Here is a 25799-nt window from a genome sequence, read left to right as displayed (position 1 = left end):
TTCTAAACAATAAATGGATAAACAGAACACCAAGGAGAAATCTTTCTATTTAACCATGCACATGGATGTGTATAATACACGTATATGCATAGAAAGTATACAATAAATCCATCAAAGCATTAAGCATTGTCTCAGTATGGTGGATCTGTGGAGTGCTTTGTAGACAGCCCTCCTTGCCTATCAATTCTTTCTAGTTTCAAAAGAGTGAATATGTTCTATTTTTGCAACATAAAATTTCAAAAAATATTAACTCAAATTAAGCTGGATACATTTCTTCAGTCTGTCCTATATTTGTATGGTGCTCCAGACTGCTCAAATATCACTTCGTTTAATTTTTTTTTTCTTCTTCAAATCTAGAGACAGGCAGAGTCTTGCTCTGTTGACCAGGCTTGTCTTGAACTCCTAGATCCTCCTGGATCCTCCCACTTCCACCTCCCAAAGTGTCGACATTACAAGTGGGAGCCATCATACCCAGTCGACTTCATTTGAGAAATCTTTCCCCGGTATTCGATATATTATGAATAATTCCTTTCTTCTTGTTTAGGTAGCATCTTAGTCATGTCTCTATTACCTCACTTGTCACATGATAATCAGTTGCTCACCCATCCATCTCCCTTGATTGCTCATGAGCTCCTCGAGAAGAGTCTGATTTTCAGCACCTTGAAAAACGTGCAATACATATACGCTTCATACGCAGAGAAGGAAATGATATCACCACAATGTAATCATTCCCAGAATTCAATGCCTGTATTTGTAAATTGTTCTAGATACTCTGCCAACAACCTGAGAATGTTATGCTTTTTCCCTAAATTTCCATCCATTACTGAGTGTCTACAGTCATAGCTAACTCAATTGCGATGTGACCTCTGGCCAAGCCCATTCATAGTTTTTATTTTAGTTGATTTTTAATTTTAATTTTTGAGTTTGATAGTTTCCTTTTTGTTTTTTTAATCTAGCAGTGTTTGGTAACTTCAACATCACTATATCCCTGTGTCTTTGCACCTACTGGTCTCTGCTTGGAATAATATCTCAAGGTTTTATTCACCTGGAAAAAATTTCTACTCATCCTTAAAGAGTCAGCTTAATTAGGCCATGCATGGTGGCTCACGCCTGTAATCCCAGCACTTTGGGAGGCCAAGGCGGGCAGATCACCTGAGGTCAGTAGTTTGAGACTAGCTTTGCCAACTTGGTGAAATCTCGTCTTTAATAAAATTACAAGAAGTAGCTGGTCATGGTGGCAGATGTCTGTAATCCCAGCTACTCAGTAGAGTGAGGCAGAAGAATTGTTCAAACCTGGGAAGCAGAGGCTGCAGTGAGCTGAGATCACACCATTGCACTCCATCTTTGGCAACAGAGCGAGACTTCATCTCAAAAAAAAAAAAAAAAAAAAGGGAAGGTATTAAATAATACCTTCTCTGAGAAGCCTTTATATCTTCCTATTCTTTCAGTAAGAGTTGAAAATTCCTCAACTTTTGAAACATTTGTGCCTCTATTACTATGTGTCAGTCACTGACCTGAGTGCTTAGGATAGAAAGAACGAAATGTAGACCCTGCCTTTATGGAACTCATGGTCTAGCATGGAAAACAGCCATATGAACAAATAACCACACTACAGGTCCTCAGAGCTCAAACCTTATCCTAAATACTGCTAAATTAATATTCTGTGAGGTTTTGAAAGTACTAGGGCCAGAGACAATATCACTGTTGGGATGAATTTACATCCAAGTGAACATTGGGCCCTCATCATCCAAGGTGATATGTGTGTGCCTCTTCCTTGCAACCCACCAGGGCCTAACGCATCATATCACCACTGTTGAAATTAGGAAACAGGCCTAGAAGTCCAAGAGCTTGACCAAAGTAACTCAGCTGTTAGGTAGCAGAACCAGGTCAGTATGATTCTTCTTCAATATCCTGCCAGTTACCTGGGCAAGTGGCCTCAAAATCAACAAAGGACAAGTATAGATTGACATGCTTCAACGGAGAGAGGCTCAAAAGGAAGAGTTTATACACAAGAATAGAACAGAAATGTTTGAGAAGTATCTCTGGGGATGTGAAGTAGGAGGGGGCACACCAGATTTCACCTTGGTCAAGTGAATTTATAATTGCAACCTGGGCCTCACCCCTGAGCTCCAGACTTAGTTATCTGTTTTTCTTACTCTAATATAAAATTCCGCAGGGCAGAACGTAATCTCTAGGTCGTTCACCACAAATTAAAGCAAAATCTGGTTTATAGTAGGTACTTAATAAACACATGAACTATCAAAGAAGCTAAAGAAATGTTCCACACTCTTGCGGGAAGGGATTACCATGAAACAGACCCTAGCAATCACTTACAAATACAGTTGACCCTCATTATTTGTGGATCCCACATTTGCTAATTTGCTTACCTGCTGAAATGTCTTTGTAATCCCCAAATTAATCCCTGTGGAGCTTTCAAGGTGATTCATGGATATACACATAGTAGTGAAAATTGTGTCACTCCTTGCACACGTCCCAAGCTAAGGTCAAATAAGGTGACCCTCGGTCTTCTTGTTTCAGCTCTCATTCAAAGATGACCCGAGGACAGAGACTGTAGCAGGTAGTGTAGTGTGGTGCAAGATGATGTGGCTCTGGGGCCAGTTGGACGGGGTCTGAATCTTAACACTGGCACCTGTTAGTGGAGAGACCTCAGGCAAATCACTTAACACTTCTGTACCTCCCTTACTCTTTGGAAAGAAAAAATTCAATCTATCAGGATGAGTGGTTTTTAGGATTAAGATTATAACCTAAGTGAGATATGTACATATGTACATATTTACCTTGGAAACAAGGGCTTAGTATTTGATTAATTCAGTGTTCCAGGCAACTTTATAGAATATTACTACTGCAAATAATAAGAATTGACTGTAATCATTTATAAAGAAAGAGCAGAGATGTAGACAAAACAATTACTTGGATGAGCTAGAGACAGGCTTCAAGAAGCTTTTGAAGAAACAACTTCACCAGACACATAAGGTGTGGAAAAGGTTTGCAAAGAGAGAGAACGGTGCCTACAGAGAGAGGTCCAGATGGTAGGAAAAAACAGGTAGGTTCAGGAAATGGAACTTGGGAAGTCTAGAGCAGTAGAAGATGAGGTCAGAACATGGTGCCACGGCGCTTCTCTGCACCCTGTATACACCTTGTACTGCAGAACCTCACTCTTTGCATTGAATTCTTGGTTTCTAGTTCTCTCTTCCATTAAACTGTAAGCCCCTCAAGGTCAAGGTCTCTAAGAAATCATAGGTACAGCCCTCTAAATTTGCAAACAAGTTATTATTAAACACAGATACACCCAAAAAGACTACAAAAATAATGTCGGATTTCAACTGCAGTCATAGTTCACAACTGGTATAGATTTGCAATTTGTCCATGATTTTTCCCTGACAACTGCTGTAACTATGTCATAAACCCTTTTCATTGTTTTAGACATCCAGACATTTGTTAGAATGTCTGGGAAAAACATTCTAAAAGAGCCAGAAAGATGTTGGTCTTTTTAGTGTAAATGATTGATGGGTTGATTGACTGAGATGGGGTCTCATTATATAGCCCAGGCTGGTCTGAAACTCCTAGGTTCAAGCAATCCTCCTGCCCCAGCCTCCCAAGTGGCTGCAATTACAGGCACACGCCACTACGCTGGGCTCTAGTGTGATGTATTAACGTTAGGCTTAAACATACGGCCCATTAGACAAGGCTGCCACCTCAGACTAAAGATTTCCTTTAATTCACTCTAATAGACTTATTTCTCTATATGCAAGATAGAATTTTACCATAGTAAAACACAAGGAAGCATATTGATGTACATATATGTTACAAACAGGATAAGGAAAGTAATATAATTGTCTCCACAAAAGCTTGCAAAACGCTGGCCAAAACACAGTAAACAGGATGCTAAACTCACAGCTTACATTTCTCCACTGAGACCTAGGAAAAACAATGCCAGTTTTTGTACAGTCACAAAACTAAGCACTGTGAGAATTTGTAAGATTTGGTAAACTTGTATATTCTTCCCACCCTGATACACAAGTAGCCAAAGGAGTCTATCAGTCTTACCCCAACAAAGGAGGTTCAATCTCCAACCTCCAAAATGAAACCCTCACTGTCCAATATCTGAATTTATATTTCCAAACATCTAAAATCTTAATGAAAATGAAGAGCAGTGCATTAGCTTTTCCCCCATAAAATTCTTGGTATAATTTTGCTTAGGCGTGACACAGTTTGTGCTATTATCTAAAAACATGGATAGAACCAACATTACTAGAAACCAAACGAAAATACTGTGAAGGTGAAAAGGGGAAGGGGAGTGTTGTTTTTAAACAGATTCGGTGCTATTATTCTCCACTCATAGATTGGGTGTGATCAAATGACATCGTGCTGTACAGCTAAGTATGTCCTATATTTTATGACAAAGTAGGGTAACAAATTATTTATTGAGGACCAGTTGGGCACACAGAGGCATGCTAGAAGCTGTAAAAGTCTTGATTCTTGCCCTCAAGAAACTTTCAAGGTTGTACACAGCCTGATAGAAGGTAGTCAAAAAGCAAATACTTCAAGGACTATCCATCTCAACTACCTTAGGTATTTACTTTACCCTTCTACAAGTCTCCGAATATTTCCAGGCCCCCTTTACTATCTCTGATGGACTCTATGGCTCAACATTCTTTATAGCCACAGGCCTTCATGGTCTTCACATTATTATTGAATCTGCATTTCTCTCTATCTGCCTCCTTTGCCAATTAAAATTCTTCTTTCCATCCAACCACCGCTTTGGCTTTGGAGCTGCCGCCTGATATTGACACTTCATAGATATAATACGACTATGCTTATATGCCTCTATCTACTGATGAGGATCCTACTCTTTTAGTATAAATAGTGCCATTGACTTCCAATCAATTACTTTTGATAATATTCAAAGTATTGGATAATATCTGATAATACTCCTAAAACAAATAATGAGTGATGTTCCCTCAAATATGTGTATAATCAAATGTGAAATGGAGGAGAAGATGGGGAGGACCTTACACTCAGAGACTGTATTCAGGTCTTTGTAATGGCATTTGTTTGACATAATTATGCATTTAAAAATAAGTAAATTTGTCATCAGATCAGTCTGAAATTTATAGACTTTCGTTGGTGTGAAACATATTTTATATATAATCATTTGCCCATGGGAATGCTTTTGATCAATGTTATCTGTTAAAGATTTCAGTTCTCAATATTTCCACTGTTAATAGTATATATCTTTTTGGAGCTGATCTGGAGAATTCGAGGACCACGTGCTAATTGCTATTTGATGTTATTTTGGTAGGACAATTGATCGGCTTTGGGTTGCAGGGAGTTGGAATTTGAAGGCGGGTCTGAGTCTACAGATCTTGCCACTGACTTTTGGCAAGTCTGCTGATTGTGCCTTAGGAAGTGCCTTTAAATGCCTTCTAGAAGGCTGGGCATGATGGCGCATGCCTGTAATACCGGCACTTTGGGAACCGAGGTGGCTGGATCATTTGAGGTCAAGAGTTTGAGACCAGCCTACATGGTAAAACTTTGTCTCTCCTAAAAATACAAAAAGTTAGCCAGGCGTGGTGGCACATACCTGTAGTCCCAGCTCCTCAGGAGGCTAAGGCAGGAGAATCACCTGAACCTAGGAGTTGGAGGTTGCATGAGCTGAGATTGTGCCGCTGCATTCCAGCCTGGGTGACAGAACAAGACACCATCTGAAAAATAAATAAATAAATAAATAAATAAATAGAGTACATGTTTTGACTGTTCTGTACATTTCCAACAGGATAACAGTAACATCACAGGACATCCTTGGGGCATTGTTTCTATAAGTTTGGGGTTATTAACAGTTACTAGGTTAAAAATGTAATAAATACATGTAATAGAGGTAACAAATTAATAAATAAGTTTGAGAAATGCTTGGTAAATTCAACAGGACTTCTCAGAACAATGAATTTATATGGCTATGATTGTGTTTTTTTGTTTTGTTTTTTTTTTTTTCAAGGAGCTTTCACAAGACTTTGTAGTACACCAGTTTGGGAACTGTTGGGGTAGGAATCAGGGTAATTAGGATTTGGCCTATTCCAGGTAGAGGTTGTCACTATGTTCAAGCAATTGTTCTTAGTCTTTGGTCTTTGCATATATCAGCAAATTAACAAGCAAAAATATCAGAATTGGGCCTTGGCTCAGGTGTAACAAATCAGAATATCTGAAAAGGATGGGTGTGCATAAGCTTCTGGATGATTCCATGTACTCCAGAGACTGAAAACCACTCAATTACAATAGGCCTTCTCATCCCTTGCTAAATGAATTGTTAATCCTACTTGAGTATGCTTCTGTTTTGTTTTCTTGGGCCTGGTCCAGAGACTAGACTGTTGCTACAATTAAGTTCAATTTTATCATTCTTCCCACAGTATCTGTATCCCGATTTTCAGATTCCATTTCATCAGTGGGACAAATGTATAGGTCAGTGTAGGACAAGTTTTAAACATTAATGGAAAAGAGATTGTATTATATTGATATTGTCCTTTTAATCTGGCAGCCTTGAATTTAATTTAGAAAATGTCTCTATTTCTAATTGTACCTTAGTTTTGATAGATTTTACTATTAGGGATCACATACATAATTTTCCTCTTTTTCTTGACTTCCTTGTCAGGTAATATGTTTTTGAAAGCTTCTGGTTAACTTCTAATTGCAGGTAAGTGTTGGTTTCTGTTTGCTTAACAAGCTCATTGAGGTTTTATTTCTTTGAGACGGAGTCTCACTCTGTTACCCAGGTTGGAGTGGGATGGCGTGATCTCGGCTCACTGCCACCTCCACTTCCCTGGTTCAAGCAATTCCCATGCCTCAGCCTCCCCAGAAGCTGGAATTACAGGTGCCTGCCACCACACCCAGCTATTTTTTTATATTTTTAGTAGAGATGGGGCTTCACCATGTTGCCCAAGCTGGTCTCAAACACCTGACCTCAGATGATCCACCCAACTCAGCCTCCCAAAGTGCTAGGATTTTAGGCGTGAGCCACCATGCCTGGCCACTTCTCTCATTTTTCACAGGGTAGTCTTTTTGAACTTCTAAGAGCTCTTTAAAATAGTAAAGCCCTGCCATAATGCTGTTAAAAGCCTAAGATATAAAATGTGTAGTAACATGCTTTTCTTAACACTAATAAAAAAGTGTTTTCTAATCAGTCCATATTTTCACAAAAAGGACAAAAATAAAAGATTTAGAAATAAACTGTACATAGAAAGTACATATTTTCTGAAACTCCCAAGTGAGTGTGAAGGAGTCACTTTCAAAACCTACTGCCCACCACCCAAAACACAAGGAGAAAATAAGAATGTTATCCTCTCCCATACTCAATCATCAGTAGCAAGGTACTCAAAGTCCAGTTTAAAGGAATGTTTCTACAGATTCTTTACTGTACTGGAGATTTAGCCCTTTCTATTCTTCTAACTCACTGATTCCTACTTGTCTATCTTTTTTTGTTAATTTTTAATTTGTCATTTTTTTTTGAGAACTAGTCTCACTGTCTCCAGTCTGGAGTGCAGTGGTGCAATTTCAGCTTGCTGCAAGCTCCGCCTTCCTGGGTTCATGCCATTCTCCTGCCTCAGCCTCCCGAGTAGCTGGGACTACAGGTGCCTGCCACCATGCCTGGCCAATTTTTTGTATTTTTAATAGAGATGGGGTTTCACTGTGTTAGCCAGGATGGTCTCGATCTCCTGACCTCATGATCTGCCCACCTCGGTCTCCCAAAGTGCTGGGATTACAGGCGTGAGCCACCGCACCCAGCCTCTACTGATATATCTTTAATAATTTCCCCATTCTGCTTTCCATCAGGTTTTCTGATTGTTCTTTCTAAGAATGAGTTAGAGGCTTCATTCATTTTCATTCTTTTCTTAATGACATAAGGATTTTAAGGCAATGAATATTTCTCTGAGCTCTCCTCTAGTCTCTAATCAGTAATGATTGCATTATTGCTATTCTCTACATATTTGACAGTTTTAATTTCAAGTCCCATTTTGACCTAAGGGCTGTTGGCATTCATTTTAAAATTCCACAAATCAACATTTGTTTTCTGGTTTTGTTACTAACTTATAGATTCAACTAAGATCAGAGAATGACATCTGTCCTTTTTCTACCTTTCAGTATTTGGGGTGATCGTCATTGAAAAAGACTAGCTTCTTGAATATTCCAGATAGGAAGACAGCGGGAGAGGAAGGGAGAGGAATAGATAGAAGTTTTGTATTTTAACTATGGTTCAATTCTAAGCATTCTGAAATTGCATTGTTTCTTAAACCACAAATTACAAGGGTGTTTGATTTCCAAATTCACATAGCTTTTTGTTAATCTCTTCATTATTGCCTTCTAACCTTAACTGCTTCATATTTAAATTATAAATTATATGGTGTGGGTGGTACCAATTGTTGTTAAATCTTCTGACTTGTTTTATGAATTAATATATAATTAATGTTTCTCCCACAGTCCACATATGTTTGAGAAGAAACTAGAGTATCTGATTATTGGGTACAAAGGTCTATATTTGTCCATTATGCCATGTTCTTTCACTGGTTATTCAAATCTACATATAGGCATTCTGTGTAACTTACTAATGGTAAGCAGGGTATGCTGAGATCTCCAAATATGATGGCAGACTTGTCAGTTTCTCCCTGTAGTTTAATCAGTTTTTCTTCTGTATTTTTGAGGTTATTTTTACAGGTACCTAAAATATGAAAATTGCTACATCCTCCTAATTAACAGTCATTTAGCATCAAGTTCTTACTAAAGCTTTCTGTTCCAAAATCCCTTTTTGTTTGATACTGAAGCTCCATCACTTGCTTTTGGTTAATGTACACTGGCATATCTTTATCACTCTCTCTCCTTTATAAAAACTTTCAATCTTTTCATATCTTCATAGTTTAAATATGATGGATTAAAACAGCTGGATTTTTTTTTTCCATCTGGCTAACTAGTAACTTTTGGCCATTTACATTTGTTGTGACTGATTTATGTGGACTTCCTTCTCTCACCTTTAGAACTTCTATTTCTCTCACTTTCTAATATAATTTTAATATCTCCTCCTGGGATTCCACTAAGACATATTTTAGACCTCTTTCTGGACTTCCTCCTCCCACAACCCCACCAACTTCTACCCTGTCATCTATCCTCATGTCTCTCTGTGCAACATACTGACTTACTTTTGGGAGATAACTGTCTAACCAATTAATTCTTTCTTCTGATGTCTCATCTATCCTCTGAGTTTCTTATTCCAACAATTACATTTTCTATTTCTTTATTTCATTTTATTCTGAGACAGAGTCTCACTCTGTCAACCAGGCTGGACTGCAGTGGCACGCACCTGGAGCCTTGGCCTCATAGGCTCAAGCGATCCTCCCGCCTCAGCCTCCTGACTAGCTAGGACTATAGGCACATGCTCCACACCCAGCTATTCTTTTTTTTTTTTTTTTTTTTTTTTTTGGTGGTGTTGGGCTATTTTTTATAGAAATGAGTTCTCACCATGTTGCCCAAGCTTGTCTCCAGCTTCTGGTCTCATACCATCCTCCCACCTCAGCCTCCCAAAGAGTGCTGGGATTACAGGTGTGAGCCACCATATCGAGCTATATATTTTGTTTCTGTAAGTTCTATATCATCCATTTTCTTTTCAGATCCTCCTCATCATTCCTGACAGTCTTACTGGTTGCTCAATTTTATGGGTCCATCTTTTTTTTTAATTACGTTTCATATGTAACTATTTTCTCACCATTCTAATATTTGAAGTCTGTGTTCTGTATCTGATAATTCCAAAACCTATAGTCTTTGGGAAACATTATTAATTATTTCTAACAATTCTCAAATATGTTGGGTTGAGACTACTTGAATGCTATGATTTGACTGAATTCATAATTGCCTGCTTTTAATCTTTGGGAATCCTACAGGCTTAAGGTAGAGATGCTTTCCTACAAAAAGTATCTGTGTCTGCTTCTGATGAGAGCTGTCGGCACAACTAACATGATACCACTTTACCACCATGCATAATCCTGACATTCTCTTGGATTCTCTTGGAGAATCTCAGGATTACACAAGGTTCTCAAATTTGGCTCCCCAACCTTGCTCATTATACACAGAAGACTAGACTGCTTAGTATAAGTGGTGAGTCCCTTCCTCCTACCCTGGAAAAAATAAAACAGATCTTTCATCTGAATGTGATCACAGACTAGGAAATTCTGAAGGTGAATAGCTGGAGGCTGTGGGCTACAGGGAAAGATGGGTGTCTTTCCTGACCATAGAAATAGGTCAGAAGCTACCCTAAAGGCCGTGTGCTGCAGCATTTCACTCTTTAGCTCAACTACCATTCCCTCCACAAGAGTGTGAATGGAAGCGTCTTAGAGCACCATGTTGTCTTTAAATAAAATCAAATTTTTGCTAAGAGCCATGGTCACGGTTAAAAAAACAAAACAAAACAAAACAAAACAAAACACCTCTGGCTTTGGAAGGCTTTCTCAGTAATGTCCTACAATTCAGGTTACAGCCTGCATTTCATGTTAACTAAACAGAAAACCAGCCTGACCAACATCCTTCTGCCCTATGGCTTGCTCTCAGCTCCTCTTGGTTGGGCCTAGGGCAGCCAGGCTGTCTGGTTCCAATCCTCGCTCTGTGACCTTGGACAAATTACCTACCTTTAGTTGCCTCATTCATATGATGCAGATATTAATAATTCTCTCTTTTTAAGTTGTTGAGAGGATTGGTAGAGCTAATAAAGAGTAAAAAATAAGAGCTAATAAAATGTAAAAAATAAAAAGACTTGGTATGCATAGGCACAGAGGGGAAAAAAAGTAAAAATAAGTAATTGAAAAGGCTAGTGCCTAGCACATAAAAGTTCATCAGGAATTAATTCTATAACATGAACACAATTTTGCAAAACTTCAAAGTACACACAACTTTTACTATGGTATACATACCAATAATAAATTTACAACTGAAGACATGTTTGTCTACACTAAATATAACAAAGATCAATCAGATACTAAATCATTAAGTGATTATCAGTCAGCATGTTTAATTTTCTTATACTTCTATATTTTCTATAGATCACCTTTGTAACAGAAAGAAAACAAAGCGAATGAAAATGAAATGAATAAAAATAATTAAGACAGGAAGAAGGTTCACAAAGTAATATAAAATATGTCTTAGGGTTTCTGTCAAATTCTTAATAAAAGTACCTTCTTTGCTCCAAGCTGCACATTGGCTTTGCCTTTGACTCAGGTGGCATTTATTTGCATGATGACTGATTCTATTGAGTAGGCACTGCTTCAGCCCTACAGGAAGAACAAAACATCTCTAGAACACCGCAGCATTCCTGATTCCCACTTCAGAAGCCCTAACAAAATAGCATGTAACTTAACAGCAGCAGATCAGTGTTAAGAAGTCTGGAGTCCAGGGGAAAAAGTAAAATTGGAACATTTCCAGAATCTCACAAAAAACAACAAACCGATGTTCTAAGTGCCCAACATGAGCAGATTAGAACCTTACATAAAGGTTACTGTTAATGTGTATCCTAGCAGGTAGCTCTGTCTCCCAGATGGGAGTGCAGTGGCGCCATCTTGGCTCTCTGCAAGCTCCGCCTCCCGGGTTCATGCCATTCTCCTGCCTAAGCCTCCCAAGATGCTGGGACTACAGGCGCCCGCCACCATGCCCAGCTAAATTTTGTATTTTTTTAGTAGAGATGGGGTTTCGCCATGTTAGCCAGGATGGTCTCGATCTCCTGACCTTGTGATCTGCCGGCCCGGGCCTCCCAAAGTGCTGGGATACCTTTTTCATTCTTGAAAGTAGGAGCTACGAAAAATAAAAAATAAAAAATAAAAAACTAAAATGTCTTTAAAATAACCTTCTACTCATGATCTAACTTACATAATCAAAACACTCTCTTGAGAGTGAAAATTGAGTATTATAAGAAAATAATCAACTGTTTTGTGAGAGGTTCCATACATAATGCTCCTCCATCCAATACATACCTTAAAAAGAAAAAAGGAAAGTTACAACATTATCTTGAGAATTATTCCTGCTTATGCAATTTCTATGTGCCATTATTAAGAAAGTACGCACACAGTAAAGATCAGAAGAGAACATGCAAGTATGAACATACTTGTTAGGGATATAGGACTATGAGTAATTTAAAAATTCTAATGGCATTACTCTCATGTAATTGCTCTGAAATTCTAGTCAATTGTTTGAAATGGCTCTTAGAACAGAATACTTTGAAATTTTGATGATGTCAAAAACGAAGAACTTGGCCCTAAATATTCCAAAGAATAGGGGCAGAAGAACCTGTTTCCTTAAATCGCGTTTGAGTATTCTTTACAATGGAAAATTTCTCTCCCATCCTGTGATGGCCAAGAGTTGTTCCTCTGACAATGGCACTGACTTTACCCTATCCAAAATATGAACATCTGCATGGTTTCATGGTTCACATTTTTTTTTTATCCATTCTGCTAAGAGAATCAAATGGTTCACAGCATGTGGCTCCTCTCTGGGACTCCTCAAGTCCTTTCTAGGTCTGAAGACTGTTCTCTGAATCAAAGACAACTTCTGGGGATGTACCAAATCTCCCATTAGAAAATTATTTAGATCAAGATATTTTAACCTTTTAACTCTTTCTCAAACAAAATAATTTCATTTCTCCTTTAATGTTATTTTAAATTTCAAAATACACAGATAGGATGCCTAAAATAAAATCAAGGGAATGATAGTTTTAGAACAAAAACTGTGGTAATTTTGAAAACACAAATTAGATCTATGTGGACACCAAGTCCACCACAAACTGTTCTGTCCTCCGGGTCTCTGCCCACATCTTTCCCTTGCCTGAGATTCCTTCTGCTTCCCACCCTTCCAAATGCTGTATTTCCCCCCGCTCACTGCACCCTCTGCCTCCCTAGTTCAGCGATTCTCCAGCCTCAGCCTCCTGAGTACCTGGGATTACCGATATGCGCCACCACATCTGGCCATTTTTTTTGTATTTTTCGTAGAGATGAGGTTTTGCCATCTTGGCCAGGCCGGTCTCAAACTCCTGACCTCAAGTGATCTGCTTGCCTCGGCCTCCCAAAGTGCTGGGCTTATAGGCATGTGCCACTGCGTCTGGCCCATGGTTATCACATGATAATCAATAAGGTACTTAGAGTTCTTAGTACTTTTAATTTCCTCTTATATAGCTGGTATTTGGTGTAATGAAAAACACTTTACTAGGAATCAGAAGATTTATTTGGGCAGCTCACAAGCTGACTTATTATTCAAATTATTCATCCAAATAATGAGAACCTTAACATACAGTGGCAAAAAAGAATCAATGAAGAAACTATGTGAGAGATTTTAAAACTGAAAATGGCATGGCTCATAACTTCATGTGTTGGTCTCAATTCTAGGTGACATACTAAGATCATACACTTACGTTTTTGGAATTCTTACAACAAAATGTTGAAAAGCTATACTGGTCCATTTTATAATCAAATTTAAAATGTTCTCATACATTTATCCTGAATTTGCAGATTTTTATCCAAATCCTTTCCTTGATCATTTTTTTTTTTCTCAAATAAGATTCTGAACAAAAAATGACCTGTTTTCCTTTCCTATGCTTATGGGAATATTGAGTCAACATATACAATTTTATAAACCAGTGCATAAAACTACAGCAGAATACTTATGTCTTTTCTCCCCATTCAGTAAGGGCTTCATTAAAAAGGCGTTTTAACATTCAACCATGAAAAACAAAAGAACTATGTCTTGGAGGCTAGTACAAGGCTGGTGTAGTGAGTAAGAGACACAAAGGTTAAATATTTACTATTTTTCAGTCTTGTGTTTATTTTGCATAGATAAGTCTTTGGCTGGGTTACCTAACTCTGAACTTCCAAAACTGACCATGTGGTTTTATGCCAAGAGAAGTATTTTTTATAGCAATTTTCCTGCCGAAACCAAAACAGCCTAGAGAAGCTTTACAGGTAACAAAATAAAACGGTACACAATTCTAAACAATTCTGTTTCACACCCAACCTGGGACTTCCACTCACTGTAATAGTATACTTGTGATCAACTTAGTAATGAGCTGTCAAAAGGAGACTGCTAACATCTGCTCATGAAGGAATCACTTCAGCATGTCCTGCTGTGCAGCAGAAGACACGTGGGAATCACTCAGAACTCCGGATTTCCAACAGAGCAGCATTTCCCAGAGAGTAAGCCAGAGGGCACCGTCCTCTGAGATGCTGTCAGAAGCACTAGTAAATGAATTTGGGAAAAATAGAAAATGACAATAAGGCTCCAGGAAGTCCTTTGGTACAAGACATTTTGAACCTGGTTTCCCCCAAACCTTGCAATCCCCACAAAACAAATATCTATTAACATTCCACTATATTAGCACTCACAGAACACTTGGGGAGATATGGCAAAGATTAGGCTGCAGGCGTCAGGTAAGTAAACTCTTAAAACACAATATTGAAAAAAATAGAAATTTAAAAATTAAAACAGAAAAGCAAAATTAAAAGATAGGTAAATAAATACAAAATTTTAGCAAACAATATTGGGCTGGGCAAGGTGGGTCAGACCCATAATCCTAATACTTTGTGAATCTGAGCGGGGTGGATCGCTTTAGCCAGGGAGTTCGAGACCAACATGAGCAACATGATGAAACCCTGTCTCTATCAAAAATGCAAACATTTGCTGGGTGTGGTGGCATATGCCTGCAGCCCCAGCTACTCAAGAGGCTGAGGTGGGAGGATGGCTTGAGCCAGGAAGGCAGAGGTTGCAGTGAGCAGTGATTGCACCACTCACTCCATCCTGGGACAACAGAGCAAGATCCTGTCTCAATAAAATTAATTAAGTAAATAATAAAACCAATATTTCTTTACTGTGTGGGGAAACTCAAAATGAGCTCAGCACATCCATATGCAATACTAAAGTTTTTTTGTTTGTTTTTTCCCCCATGCTTTTGTTTCTCTGAGCTTTTACAGATGGATATTATGTCCAGATAGCTATACTGTAGTATCAACACCACAGTTAATATGTATTCTGATTATACAGAATGATTCTTAACAGGATGTTAGCCCCCAAAACACATACATAAGCATGTAAAGGAAATACAACTGCAAAAATAACTATGGCAACAAAGCTCTTCTGGAGAGAGTTCTGAAGTCTGAAGTAGTCACTCATATTTTTACCCTAAATGCAACTATTACTATCTCAACCATAGAAATGATCAAAGTAAGGGCTGGAGATATTTAGATTTTAATCACCATAATGTGGATTATGTCACATAATGGAATTAGTCAGCTGAATGTTTGAAAATCCTCAAGTTACTTTAAATTGCTCATATTTTGAGGGTCTACAGAACATTTCATAACTAACCTAGCACACTGTGACCTTTATCCCACTTCAAAGTCAGCTTCATGAAGGAGAAATAATTTGAGCTGTGTTTTGTAGGAGAGAATGAATTTGAATGTACAGATGCCACAGAAGGAAGGTCAGCAGAGAAAAAAAGCATAGACAAGCTGGAAAGGGGCATATACAGGGATCAGCAGGTGGTTCAGGATGTGAAGATCAGATGAACAGGGTAAAAAGTGGCCATTGATAGATGAGAAAGATAACCTTGGGCAATAAGACATATGAGCGTAGCTGGGCATGGTATCTCATGTCTGAAATCCCAGCACTTGGGCAGGGTAAGGTAGCAGGACTGCTTGAACTCAGGTGTTCAAGACCAGCATGGTCAACACAGTGAGACTCCATCTCTACTAAAAATCAAAAAAATTAGCTTGGTGTGGTGGCACATGCCTATAATCTGAGACACTTGGGAGGCTGAGGCAGGAGAACTGCTGTAGCCTGGGAGATAAAGGCTAGTTACAGTGAACTATGATTGTGTCACTGCACTCTAGCCCAGGTGACAGAGCAAGACCCTGTCTCGAAACCAATAACCATATGATTGAATCCACCACTAACTCAAGAATGGAGGAGGAGAGCAGCTGAGATTGGCATGTTCATGAATTGCCTGGTATTAACTATAATTACTTAACCAAAAAGTCAGGCTCCAGATATTTATACACGCTTCCACATTTAAATTGTCATACCTTTCAGTCTTCCTAATTTTCTCTAATATTGCCCAATTTTCTTTTTCAGTTCCTTCATCCTCCAACTGTTTCCCACTCATAGGCTCTTCTTTCATCTCATAGTGATCTAAGTCTTCTATATCCTGCAAAAAGAAGAGAAATATTAGGTTATTCAACCGATAGTTCTTCAGCAGTTTCTTATGCCAAACGTTCAATTATTCTTGACTCAATGGGGAACAAGAAACAGAATATATCTATCCTATGGGGAAAGAGAAAAAGCCCCACATTCCATTCAAGAGGCTCCCACCTTTTATATCCTATATTTTCTTTAAAAGCTAGACTCTGGGTAAAGCAGATTTAAAAGATTTACAAAGTCACAACTAGTATGAAATAGACCATCATTAATTTATTTACTTCTTTATTTAACTTATCTTCTCTTATTTTTTTGAAGATAGAGTCTCACTCTGTCACTCAGGCAGGAGTATAGTGGGGCAATCTCCGCTACTGTAACCTCTGCCTCCCAGGTTCAAGTGATTCTCATGCCTCAGTCTCCTGGGTAGCTGGGATTACAGATGTACACCACCACGCCCAGCTCATTTCTTTGTATTTTTAGGAGAGACAGGGTTTTCACCTGTTGGCCAGGATGGTCTCAAACTTCTGACATCAAGTGATCTGCCCACCTCAGCCTCCCAAAGTGCTGGGATTACCAGCATGAGACACCATGCCCGGCCAAGCCATCGTTTAAATCTCCTCTTAAGAGGAACCTTTGGAACGGTTTGGCAGCAGGTGTCAAGAACCTTAACTGTTCATGGTTTGTTCCAGAAACTCGACTTCTAGAATTGTATTAGAAGAAACTAGTCTAAGATGTAAGCACAAATTTAGGCATGAGGATACCTATTCCAACCTTACAACCACAAAAACAAACACAAAATCTGCATGTGCAAAAATAGCAAAACAGTTAACTTAAGTCCATGAAATATTAAGAGGCCACTGAAATACCAATACAGCATAATTTCTCCTGTATTGAAAAACTTTGAAATGAAAAATGGAATACACAAAGGAATAGAAAGAATTTCAATTATGCTGAAATAAGCACAGAAAAAGACCAGAAGAACTCATATTGAAATGTTAATTTCAATTAATTTTAGTTATTATCTCTGGAGAGATTTGGTGCTTCCCCTAATTTCCAGGTTTATGGTTTTATGTAGGAAGCATCTATTGATGTTAACAACTTAGAAGTAAGTTAAAAAAAGCTTTTGATCTCAGGTGCTCAGGAGGCTGAAATAGAAGGATCGTTTGGGCCCAGGAGTTTGAGGCTGCAGTAAGCTATGATCACGCCACTGCACTCCAGCCTGGGTGACAGCGACCCTATCTCAAAAGCTAAGAATACTTTTAAAAGAATTTGAATAACACCCTGCAGAACAAAATCTTTATTCACATCATTCTGCTCCCTCCTTTCCCATACTATCTGTTCTTACATATATACAAATATATGCAGAATTGTTTAAATCCGAACTTTTTTCAATTATGTTATTTTTCTACTTCAATTGCCAAAATCTCTAAAGGAATAGTTTATATTTATCTCGATTTTTTCCCCCCAAGCTGGCTAATTACCCGATTTCTATATCAGATTACTGACTACCTCCACTCAAACTCTGCCCATGACTCTGTACTTCATGGAGCTCCCTTCTCCCTGTGTACACCTTTCAGCCCTGATCTTCCATCCTACGCTTGTTTTCCCCACAGTGCTCACAAATGCTTTTGGCCTGTATTTCCTCCTGTGTCTTTAACCTCAGTCATGTTCCCATCCACAAAACTTCTCCACCTAAGTATTAGTCAGCACATCCCAAACAGAATTCAACATATCTTTCTAAAACAATATTATCAGCACACGATTCCCTGCTTAAGGCCTTCTTATCAACAAACACAACAAATAGAAACATTCCGTTCTCAAATTCAAGACTTTTAACCATCTTCCTTTTCTGGACAATCTTGCTTTCCATGACTTCAACACATCAACCTTCCTTCTCAAAAGAAAAGCATCCAATACATCCAAACACATCATGTCCAAAATTGCTCTGGGCCTGTTCCCACGTTATTTTAGGAGCCTAGAATATCTGCTTTTCACCTGGCCTAATCTGACATCTCCAAAGTTCAGTCTCCTACCTTTGTAGATTTCCCTCAAAGGGGCAGTCCCTTGTTTATTAACTTGTGAAGGGGAAATGAAAGGGTTCATGAACCTTAGTACAATGGCTGCCTGACCCATGGAAAAGGTTTAATGTTTCCATGAAGTTTATTCCACCTAAGCTAAACTGCATAAAAACATTAAAACAAACTCTCCTTGTAATTGGACAATTTTAAGAAGTATTTTACTCCCAGACTCATAAAACAAGCCTACAGCCAGTCACAGTGGCACACACCTGTAATTCCAGCACTTTGGGAGGTCGAGGTGGTGGATCACTTGAGGCCAGGAGTTCAAGACCAGCCTGGGCAACAGAGTGAGACTCAAACTCTACAAAAAGTAAAAAAGTAATTAGCTGGACATGGGGCAAAGGCCTGTAGTCCCAGCTACTCAGCAGGATCGCTTGAATCCGGGAGTTCAAGGTTACAGTGAGCCATGACTGTGCTACTGCACTCCAGCCTCCGTGACAGTAAAACCCTCTCTCAGAAAACAAACAAAAAGAAGCCTACAACACTACTTTTTTAGTTCTGAAGCACTCTAAAGTATATTTTAGATTAATAACTTCCAAACTAAGAAAATGGAATCCTAAATTAATTATAAGACCACAAACAGAAAAAAATCTTTTAAAACAATCAAGACCATGGAATTCACATACGTTCTATTTGGTCAATGCAGAGACATAGATCTTTGTTCCAAAGTTTAAATTTAAATGCAAAGCTTCAGAGCCTGAAAACATCTAAAATTATACCCATGACTGACAACTGGCCTAGGCTCAATGTCTTTGGAATTTGCTCTACTAAATTTGCTACTGTTTGAGTGTATTCCCTCCAAAATTCAAGTGTTGCCAATGTGATGATATTAAGAGGTAGGACTTTTAAGAGGTTATTAGGCCAAGACAGCTTCTTACTCCTTCATGGGATTAAGGCCCTTATGAATGAGGCTTCACACATTGGACTAGCTTGCTCTCCTGCCCTTCTGCCTGCTACCATGTGAGGATGCAACAAGAAGGCCCTGAGACACCAAATGTTGATATTTTCATCTTGGATTTCCCAGACTCCAGAACTGTCGGAAAAGAAAGGACTGTTTTTTATAAATTACCCACTCTCTCTTATTTTGTTAAAACACTATAAAACAGACTAAGACAAATTTCTTTGAATGAGCTTTCAAAAAGAGACAGTTTCACTACTTCTGGCAAGTAGTTCATAAAGTTTGTTCAAATTCCCCTTTTATGCAAGCATAAAATTTTTAAACTCAGTAGTTTCTCTTCCAAAAAATAACCAAATACAGGTTAAGTACTGATTAGTATAAAATATAATTTTAGCGCTAAAAGTTAAGAGCTTTTGTTTTCCAGAAAATCAAATCCAAGAATTCAGATAAAAAGTTTGCTCAAAGGCATATCATGAGTTAGACGTAAAGCCAGAATTTATAAATTAAATTGCATTCCAAATATGATGTGCTTTCAATTATTCCACATTAGTAGTTATTTATAAAGGAGACTAGAGAATTACTCAAATGTTCAAAACTGAAGATATTTATGATTTTTTCTTTTATTATGAGACAGAGTGTCGCTCTTGTCACCCAGACAGAAGTGCAGTGGCACGATCTTGGCTCAAAGCAACCTCCCCATCCCGGGATCAAGCCATTCTCCTGCCTCAGCCTCCTGAGTAGCTGAGATTACAGGTGCCCACCACCATGCCCAGCTAATTTTTGTACTTTTAGTAGAGACAGAGTTCTGCCACTTTGGCCAGGCTGGTCTCAAACTCCTGACCTCAGGTGATCTGCCCGCCTTGGTCTCCCATAGTGCTGGGGTTACAGGCATGAGCCACCTGGCCTGGCCAAAATGTTATTCTTATATAATATACCTACTTCAGCCATCTCTTCTTCCTCTTCTTTTGAAGTCACTTCTTCTTTTGTCTCATTTGAAAATAGAGAAAGAATCTTCCAGGACTACATGGAACAAATATGCACATTAGAAGACTGGTGTCATAGCTTTAGGGACAAACTCCCAACCATCTGTCACTGCAGTCCCACTACCAGAGAGCTTATTAAAATTAAAATGTGCATTTTAAAATCCAACTTTGATTTGACAAACAACAGTTCTCAGCTTTTCAAATTGAAGTGATTTTGAACAATTTAACTTAATGGATGCCTTCAGAATAAAGAAAAGCAATCAGTCAAATATAAAGAAAAATGAAAAAAACTTTAAAATGTAATCTAATTGAAAATAAGGAAACCTTTTACTTATATGGCTATGTGCATAAGATCAAAGGCTTACTTTGTTTAAAATAAATGTCCCAAACTACAATTTCTCAAAACAGCTACCTTTGTAACTTTGAAAAGCCTGAATCATTACATAAATTCAATTTCCTTACATTTTAAGAGGTCAGACGTGTTACTTATAATAGACACTTCCCAAAACTAAGAATTATGAAATGATTACCACCTCACTATAAAGCAAATTTTCTTTTTAAAAGCATGTAATTTACTATCAAGTATCTCTCTACAAGACATAATTTACCAATTAACACAAATTACAATTATCAAGTTCAGAAATGAATGTAATGAATTTTAGGAAGGGCCTTCATACCCAGTTTGGGCAAAGTTCAAAAGATAAGCTTCCTGGTTAGGACATAGTATATAAATGCATCTTTAACCATTAAGGCCAGAATATGTAAAAGATCAAGAAACTAGGATCCAGAAATCAAGACCAACAAAGGTCTTAGCAGTATCTAAACAGCAGCTTCCAAAATGGAATTCACCCCTTCTTTATTTCCCTAAATTGTTATATTCCAAATCCAATTTTTCGGGGCATGTAAAAAATATATACCCAGCCTCAAATTTCCAAAGAATCTGGTTGCATCAATGGTTGAAACAGCATTTTTGAAATGCTAATTTCAAAGCCTACCCAAAGAACCTGTTTTGAAAAGCTCTCTGAGGTGATTCTCACATGCATCTGGGTCTGTCACCACTACCCCATTTACTGTCCTTCATTCTACACATGAGAAAGCTGAGCCCCTTCCCCCTCAAAAAAGGGAAGTAATTTAATCAAAACAAAAAGTGAGTTAGGGCTGTGAAATCCTAAGATTAATTTCATTTCAAGATGTGACCTGGTCCTCTTTCTAAAACCCCACTGAAATGACAGAATTTTATAAAAGAGAGTAAGTTCGCTGCAGCAGCAGCAAAACAAGAATACAAAAAGAATACCCTTAGTGAACCAAAACTGTAAGGACATGCTGGAAGATACAAAGCAGATGGAATCAGACTGCTGGGCTCGAGAAAGCCACAAACCCAATCCAAATAATGGAGGGACAACTTCTGTTGGAAGAATCAAACATTCTTCACCGTACTTGTCCCAGCTATAGTTGGTAAGGATCACTCTGCTAATAGGAAGTCTATCTTGAAGGTCTCTTACTATCAGTGTCAAAACCAGAGAGAAAAGACAGAAGGTTTTTTAATATAACTCAATGCAGCAGCAAAATCTTATAACAGATTCTGCTCTTCCTTTTAGTTCAAAATCTGGAAAGCTCACCGGCCATCACCTCCCCATCCTCATGCCACAGGAAGAGCACAGGTCTGCAAACCAGGATGGGGAGGCCACAGCAGAAAAGAGTGACAATTCTGAAGACATTCATAACAACTGATACTGCTCAAAGGTATACCTCATGTATAAATGAACAGATAACCATGTATCATCAGAGAGTTGAAGAAAATTAGCAACCTGAAAGGAAGGTGCCAAGTCAAAGAAGCACAAATGATCTGAAGCACTGCTAATGAAGGAAATAAACAGAATTGTAAAACCTAATTGGAATCTTTAGCAGTAATTGAGAAGATACTGTATCCACAAAATACAAAACAGATTACAATGCAAAAGACAATTCTAGGAGGTAAAAATAAGACCCCAAAATCAAAACAAACAAACAAAAAAACAAACAAAAACCATCCAATCAAAAAAACAAACAAACAAAAAACCACTTGCAGAAGGGCCAGACCACAATGGACTTGACTCAGCAAAGCATTTGAGGTGGCTCATATCTGTAATCCTGGCACTTTGAGAGGCTGAGGCAGGCAGATCATGAGGTCAGGAGATCGAGACCATCCTGGCTAACACGGTGAAACCCTGTCTCTACTGAAAATACAAAAATTTAGTCAGGCATCGTGGTACATGCTTGTAGTCCCAGCTACTCAGGAGGCTGAGGCAGGAGGATCCTTTTGAACCTGAGATGTGGAGGTTGCAGGTTGCAGTGAGCCAAGATCATGCCACTGCACTCCAGCCTGGGTGACAGAGCAAGAATTCTTCTCAAAAAAAAAAAAAAAAAATTCAACCCCCCACACGTTACAGTTACACAGAAAATCATACTAACTATCAGAAAGAACTGCGAATCAGATAGGCATGAGACTTTCCATCTATAACAATAAATATCGTAACATAAAAGTGTAAACACCTGGATAGAAACTCAATTATGACCTCAGAATTCTATATCTAGCTCCATCAAGACAGGAATCATATCTGTGTATGTTTGCCTAGGGATTCTTCACACTGATATGGATGGAGTATTTCATACAGAATCAAATATTTGTTGAACAAGTGATAACACACAGCAAGTTCATGGAACACACTCCATACACATCCCCACAAACGCTTTCAAAAAAAAAAAACCCAGGGTATTATTCAGGGATATACTTGAGGGGCAGGGAGCAGGAGACATAATACAAGAAGTAGCAATAAGCAAAGACAACAGTAACGCCAACCGTGAAGTCTAAATGATTGCTGATAATCTAGCTGAAAGGTCACAGGCCAAATTCTCTGACCATATTGATGCACTTAAAATACCTCAAAAACCACCTGAAAATGCTTTTAAATTTTTTTTTTTCCCTGGATAAGTCTTGGGTAAAAGAAGAAATTGATCCTCATGCCTCAGTCATCCAACTCCTAAGTACGTGCCCCAGAGAAATGCTGGCACAGGGGTACCATTAAATATAGATAAAAATGATCATAGCAGCATTTGCTCTTCCTAATAACATGGGAAACAACCCACATGTCTGTATCTAGTCAAGGGAATAAATGGTATGGTGTTTTCAAACAATGGAGTAAATACAGCAAAGCAAAAGAACTATAGCTACCCACAATAGGAACAAATTTCATACACAATGTTGAGCACAACAAAGAGATGAAAAAATACATATGGCATGATTTTCAAAAGTTTAAACAATAGGCAACACTACACTGTATTGTTCAAGGATGCATACATGAGTGATAACACTAGAGAAACATAAGGCAAGATGAAGTGTACAGAGGCATGGTGATTGGGAAGCAGCCTGCAGAAGGTTTCTGTAGTGCAGGCAATCTGCCTTCTCCTCACCTCGGTGCTGGCTACGTGTTGGTTCCCAAGCACTGACTCTAACTATATGTTACACCAAGCTTATGTTTTATATAATTTCAATACGTGTCATATCTCACAATGAAAATTTTTTTTTTTTTCAGAGTTTCGCTCTTGTTGTCCAGGCTCAAGTGCAGTGGCACGATCTCAGCTCACTGCAACCTCTGTCTTCTGGGTTCAAGCTATTCTCCTGCCTCAGCCTCCTGAGTAGCTGGGATTATAGGCATGCACCATCACACCTGGCTAGCTCTTGTATTTTTCATAGAGATGGGCTATCTCCATGTTGATCAGGCTGGTCTCAAACTCCCGACCTCAGGTGATCCACTTGCCTTGGCCTCCCAAAATACTGGGATTACAGGCGTGAGGCACCATGCCTGGCCAACAGAAAGTTTTAATAGTAAGAGCAATGTGAACAGAGGATGCAATAAAATGACTTAGAAAATACAAACTATTTAGAAAATAGATTTTAAAACTTGTGTAATAAAGTCAAACAGCACCCAAAGGAAGTGTATACCCTTATATGTTTAAAAAGCAATTTAAATTACATTGATCCACTACACTAGAAAAAGCAAAATAAACAAAAAGGGGAAATAATGAAGACTTAAGGAAAATGTGAAAAACACCCCACCAAATTTAAAAAATAACACTAAAGGAGGATTCTTTCAAAAGACTAAGATAATAAAACAGTCACGCCTCTGATAAGTGATCAAGATAAAGAAAACTTTAAAGAGAAAAGGGCAGATAGCCACATGTGAATATGATGCAAAAAGTGAAAACTTTACACATCTTTAAAACACCTTAGAAGTATGGATGAAGTGTTCATTTCTTTTAAGAATCTACAGTTATGAAAACTAACTGAAGAAATGGAAAATCTGGAGACCAATACGCAGAAGAAGGAAAAAGACAAAGACTCGTCTTCCAAATTGGACATTTATTTAAACCAGGGTTTGTCAGCCTCAGCAATATTGATATATTGGGCCAGACAATTCTTTGCGGAGGGTTCTCCTGCTGTGTTGTGGGACATTTAGTAACATCCCTTCTACCCACGGAATGCCAATAAGACCTCCCAAGCATGACCAGTTGTGACCACAAAAATGTCTCCTGATATTTCCAAATGTCCCATGGGAGGCATAATATTCCTGTAATTGAAAATTACTGTGTAGACTAGATCTACATCCTAGGTCTTAGTAAAAAGATGTAAAACTTCCCAAGCTATCCCTGCATACCCTTGATACTGAAATGAAATAAGAGTCTTAAAGGAAACAAACAAAACATAATTTTATTTAATACAGAAGTAAAAATGCAAAAATGAAATATTACCATAGCCATTCTTACAGTGTTTATTATAGGAGTGCAAGGATGATTCAAAATTAGGAAAATTTCATCAGGTAATTCACAAATTATATTTCTCCATAGAATTGTAGGCACAATATCACAAACAACATAGCTCTATATGCATTACGTCCATGTGATATTCAGTGAAAAACAGAATTTGCAAATGTCTTACAGAAAAAAACTGAACACTGAACACATATTTCCACCATCAGCTCTTTGTCCTGAGGCTCCTCTAGAAATACAGTGAAGAAGAAACATTATATAAACACACAATTACAAAAAAAGAAATGGGATTACCAACAGAAGAGAATTCACCTCCGTTAGACAATGACAGTAAATGGAAAATGGTTAATTAGTCGAGCAAAGCAAACAAAAGTGGAGGTCAGGGGGATACCGATAACAAGTAAGCTAATTTGTCCCACAGCAACCTGGAAAGGTTCTAGACTCAGACACCAGGTATCCCCGAGGGTGGGACTGATAGGCAAGACTGAAAACAAACATTAACCAGAAGTCTATATAGAGAACACATTTTCCAGGCCCTGAAACACACTGCTCTCCCCCATCTCCTTAAGCAGAACCCAGGCAAACTTATCTACCTCAGACAAGAGAATGTAGACTTCACCTCCAGAGGAATGGAGTAGTTCCAGCCATCATTTATGATTGCACCGGGAGATAAGAAAGAGGGGTAGAGGATAACAATCAGGAATCAGCATATATTCCCCCTAAAAGCTATCAGTTGCCAAATCTTGGCCATGAAGAACTCCCAATCAATTTTTTAATTCTTTTATCAGTACTTATTTATTTAATTAATTAATT

The 25799-nt window shown here is 38.3% G+C and overlaps 1 protein-coding gene across 1 annotated transcript in view; it reads right to left on the bottom strand.

Moving 5' to 3' along the window:
* The window catches only part of LOC141407230 (ubiquitin-conjugating enzyme E2 Q2-like), a 35481-nt gene that overhangs the window by 6461 nt on the left and 3221 nt on the right, over positions 1-25799 (bottom strand). Inside the window, exons 2-4 of the mRNA XM_073996612.1 lie at positions 20137-20217; positions 16110-16231; positions 11226-11321 (exon numbers count right to left, since the gene is read on the bottom strand). Coding sequence (XP_073852713.1) covers positions 11297-11321; positions 16110-16231; positions 20137-20217 — 228 coding nt within the window. The 3' untranslated portion in view covers positions 11226-11296. The remainder of the gene's footprint in view (positions 1-11225; positions 11322-16109; positions 16232-20136; positions 20218-25799) is intronic.

The sequence above is a fragment of the Macaca fascicularis genome, chromosome 7, assembly GCF_037993035.2.
Source record: "Macaca fascicularis isolate 582-1 chromosome 7, T2T-MFA8v1.1".
NCBI lineage: Eukaryota > Metazoa > Chordata > Mammalia > Primates > Cercopithecidae > Macaca > Macaca fascicularis.
The sequence above is the reverse complement of the archived record's forward strand: the minus strand, read 5'-3'. Positions and strand labels throughout refer to the sequence as shown.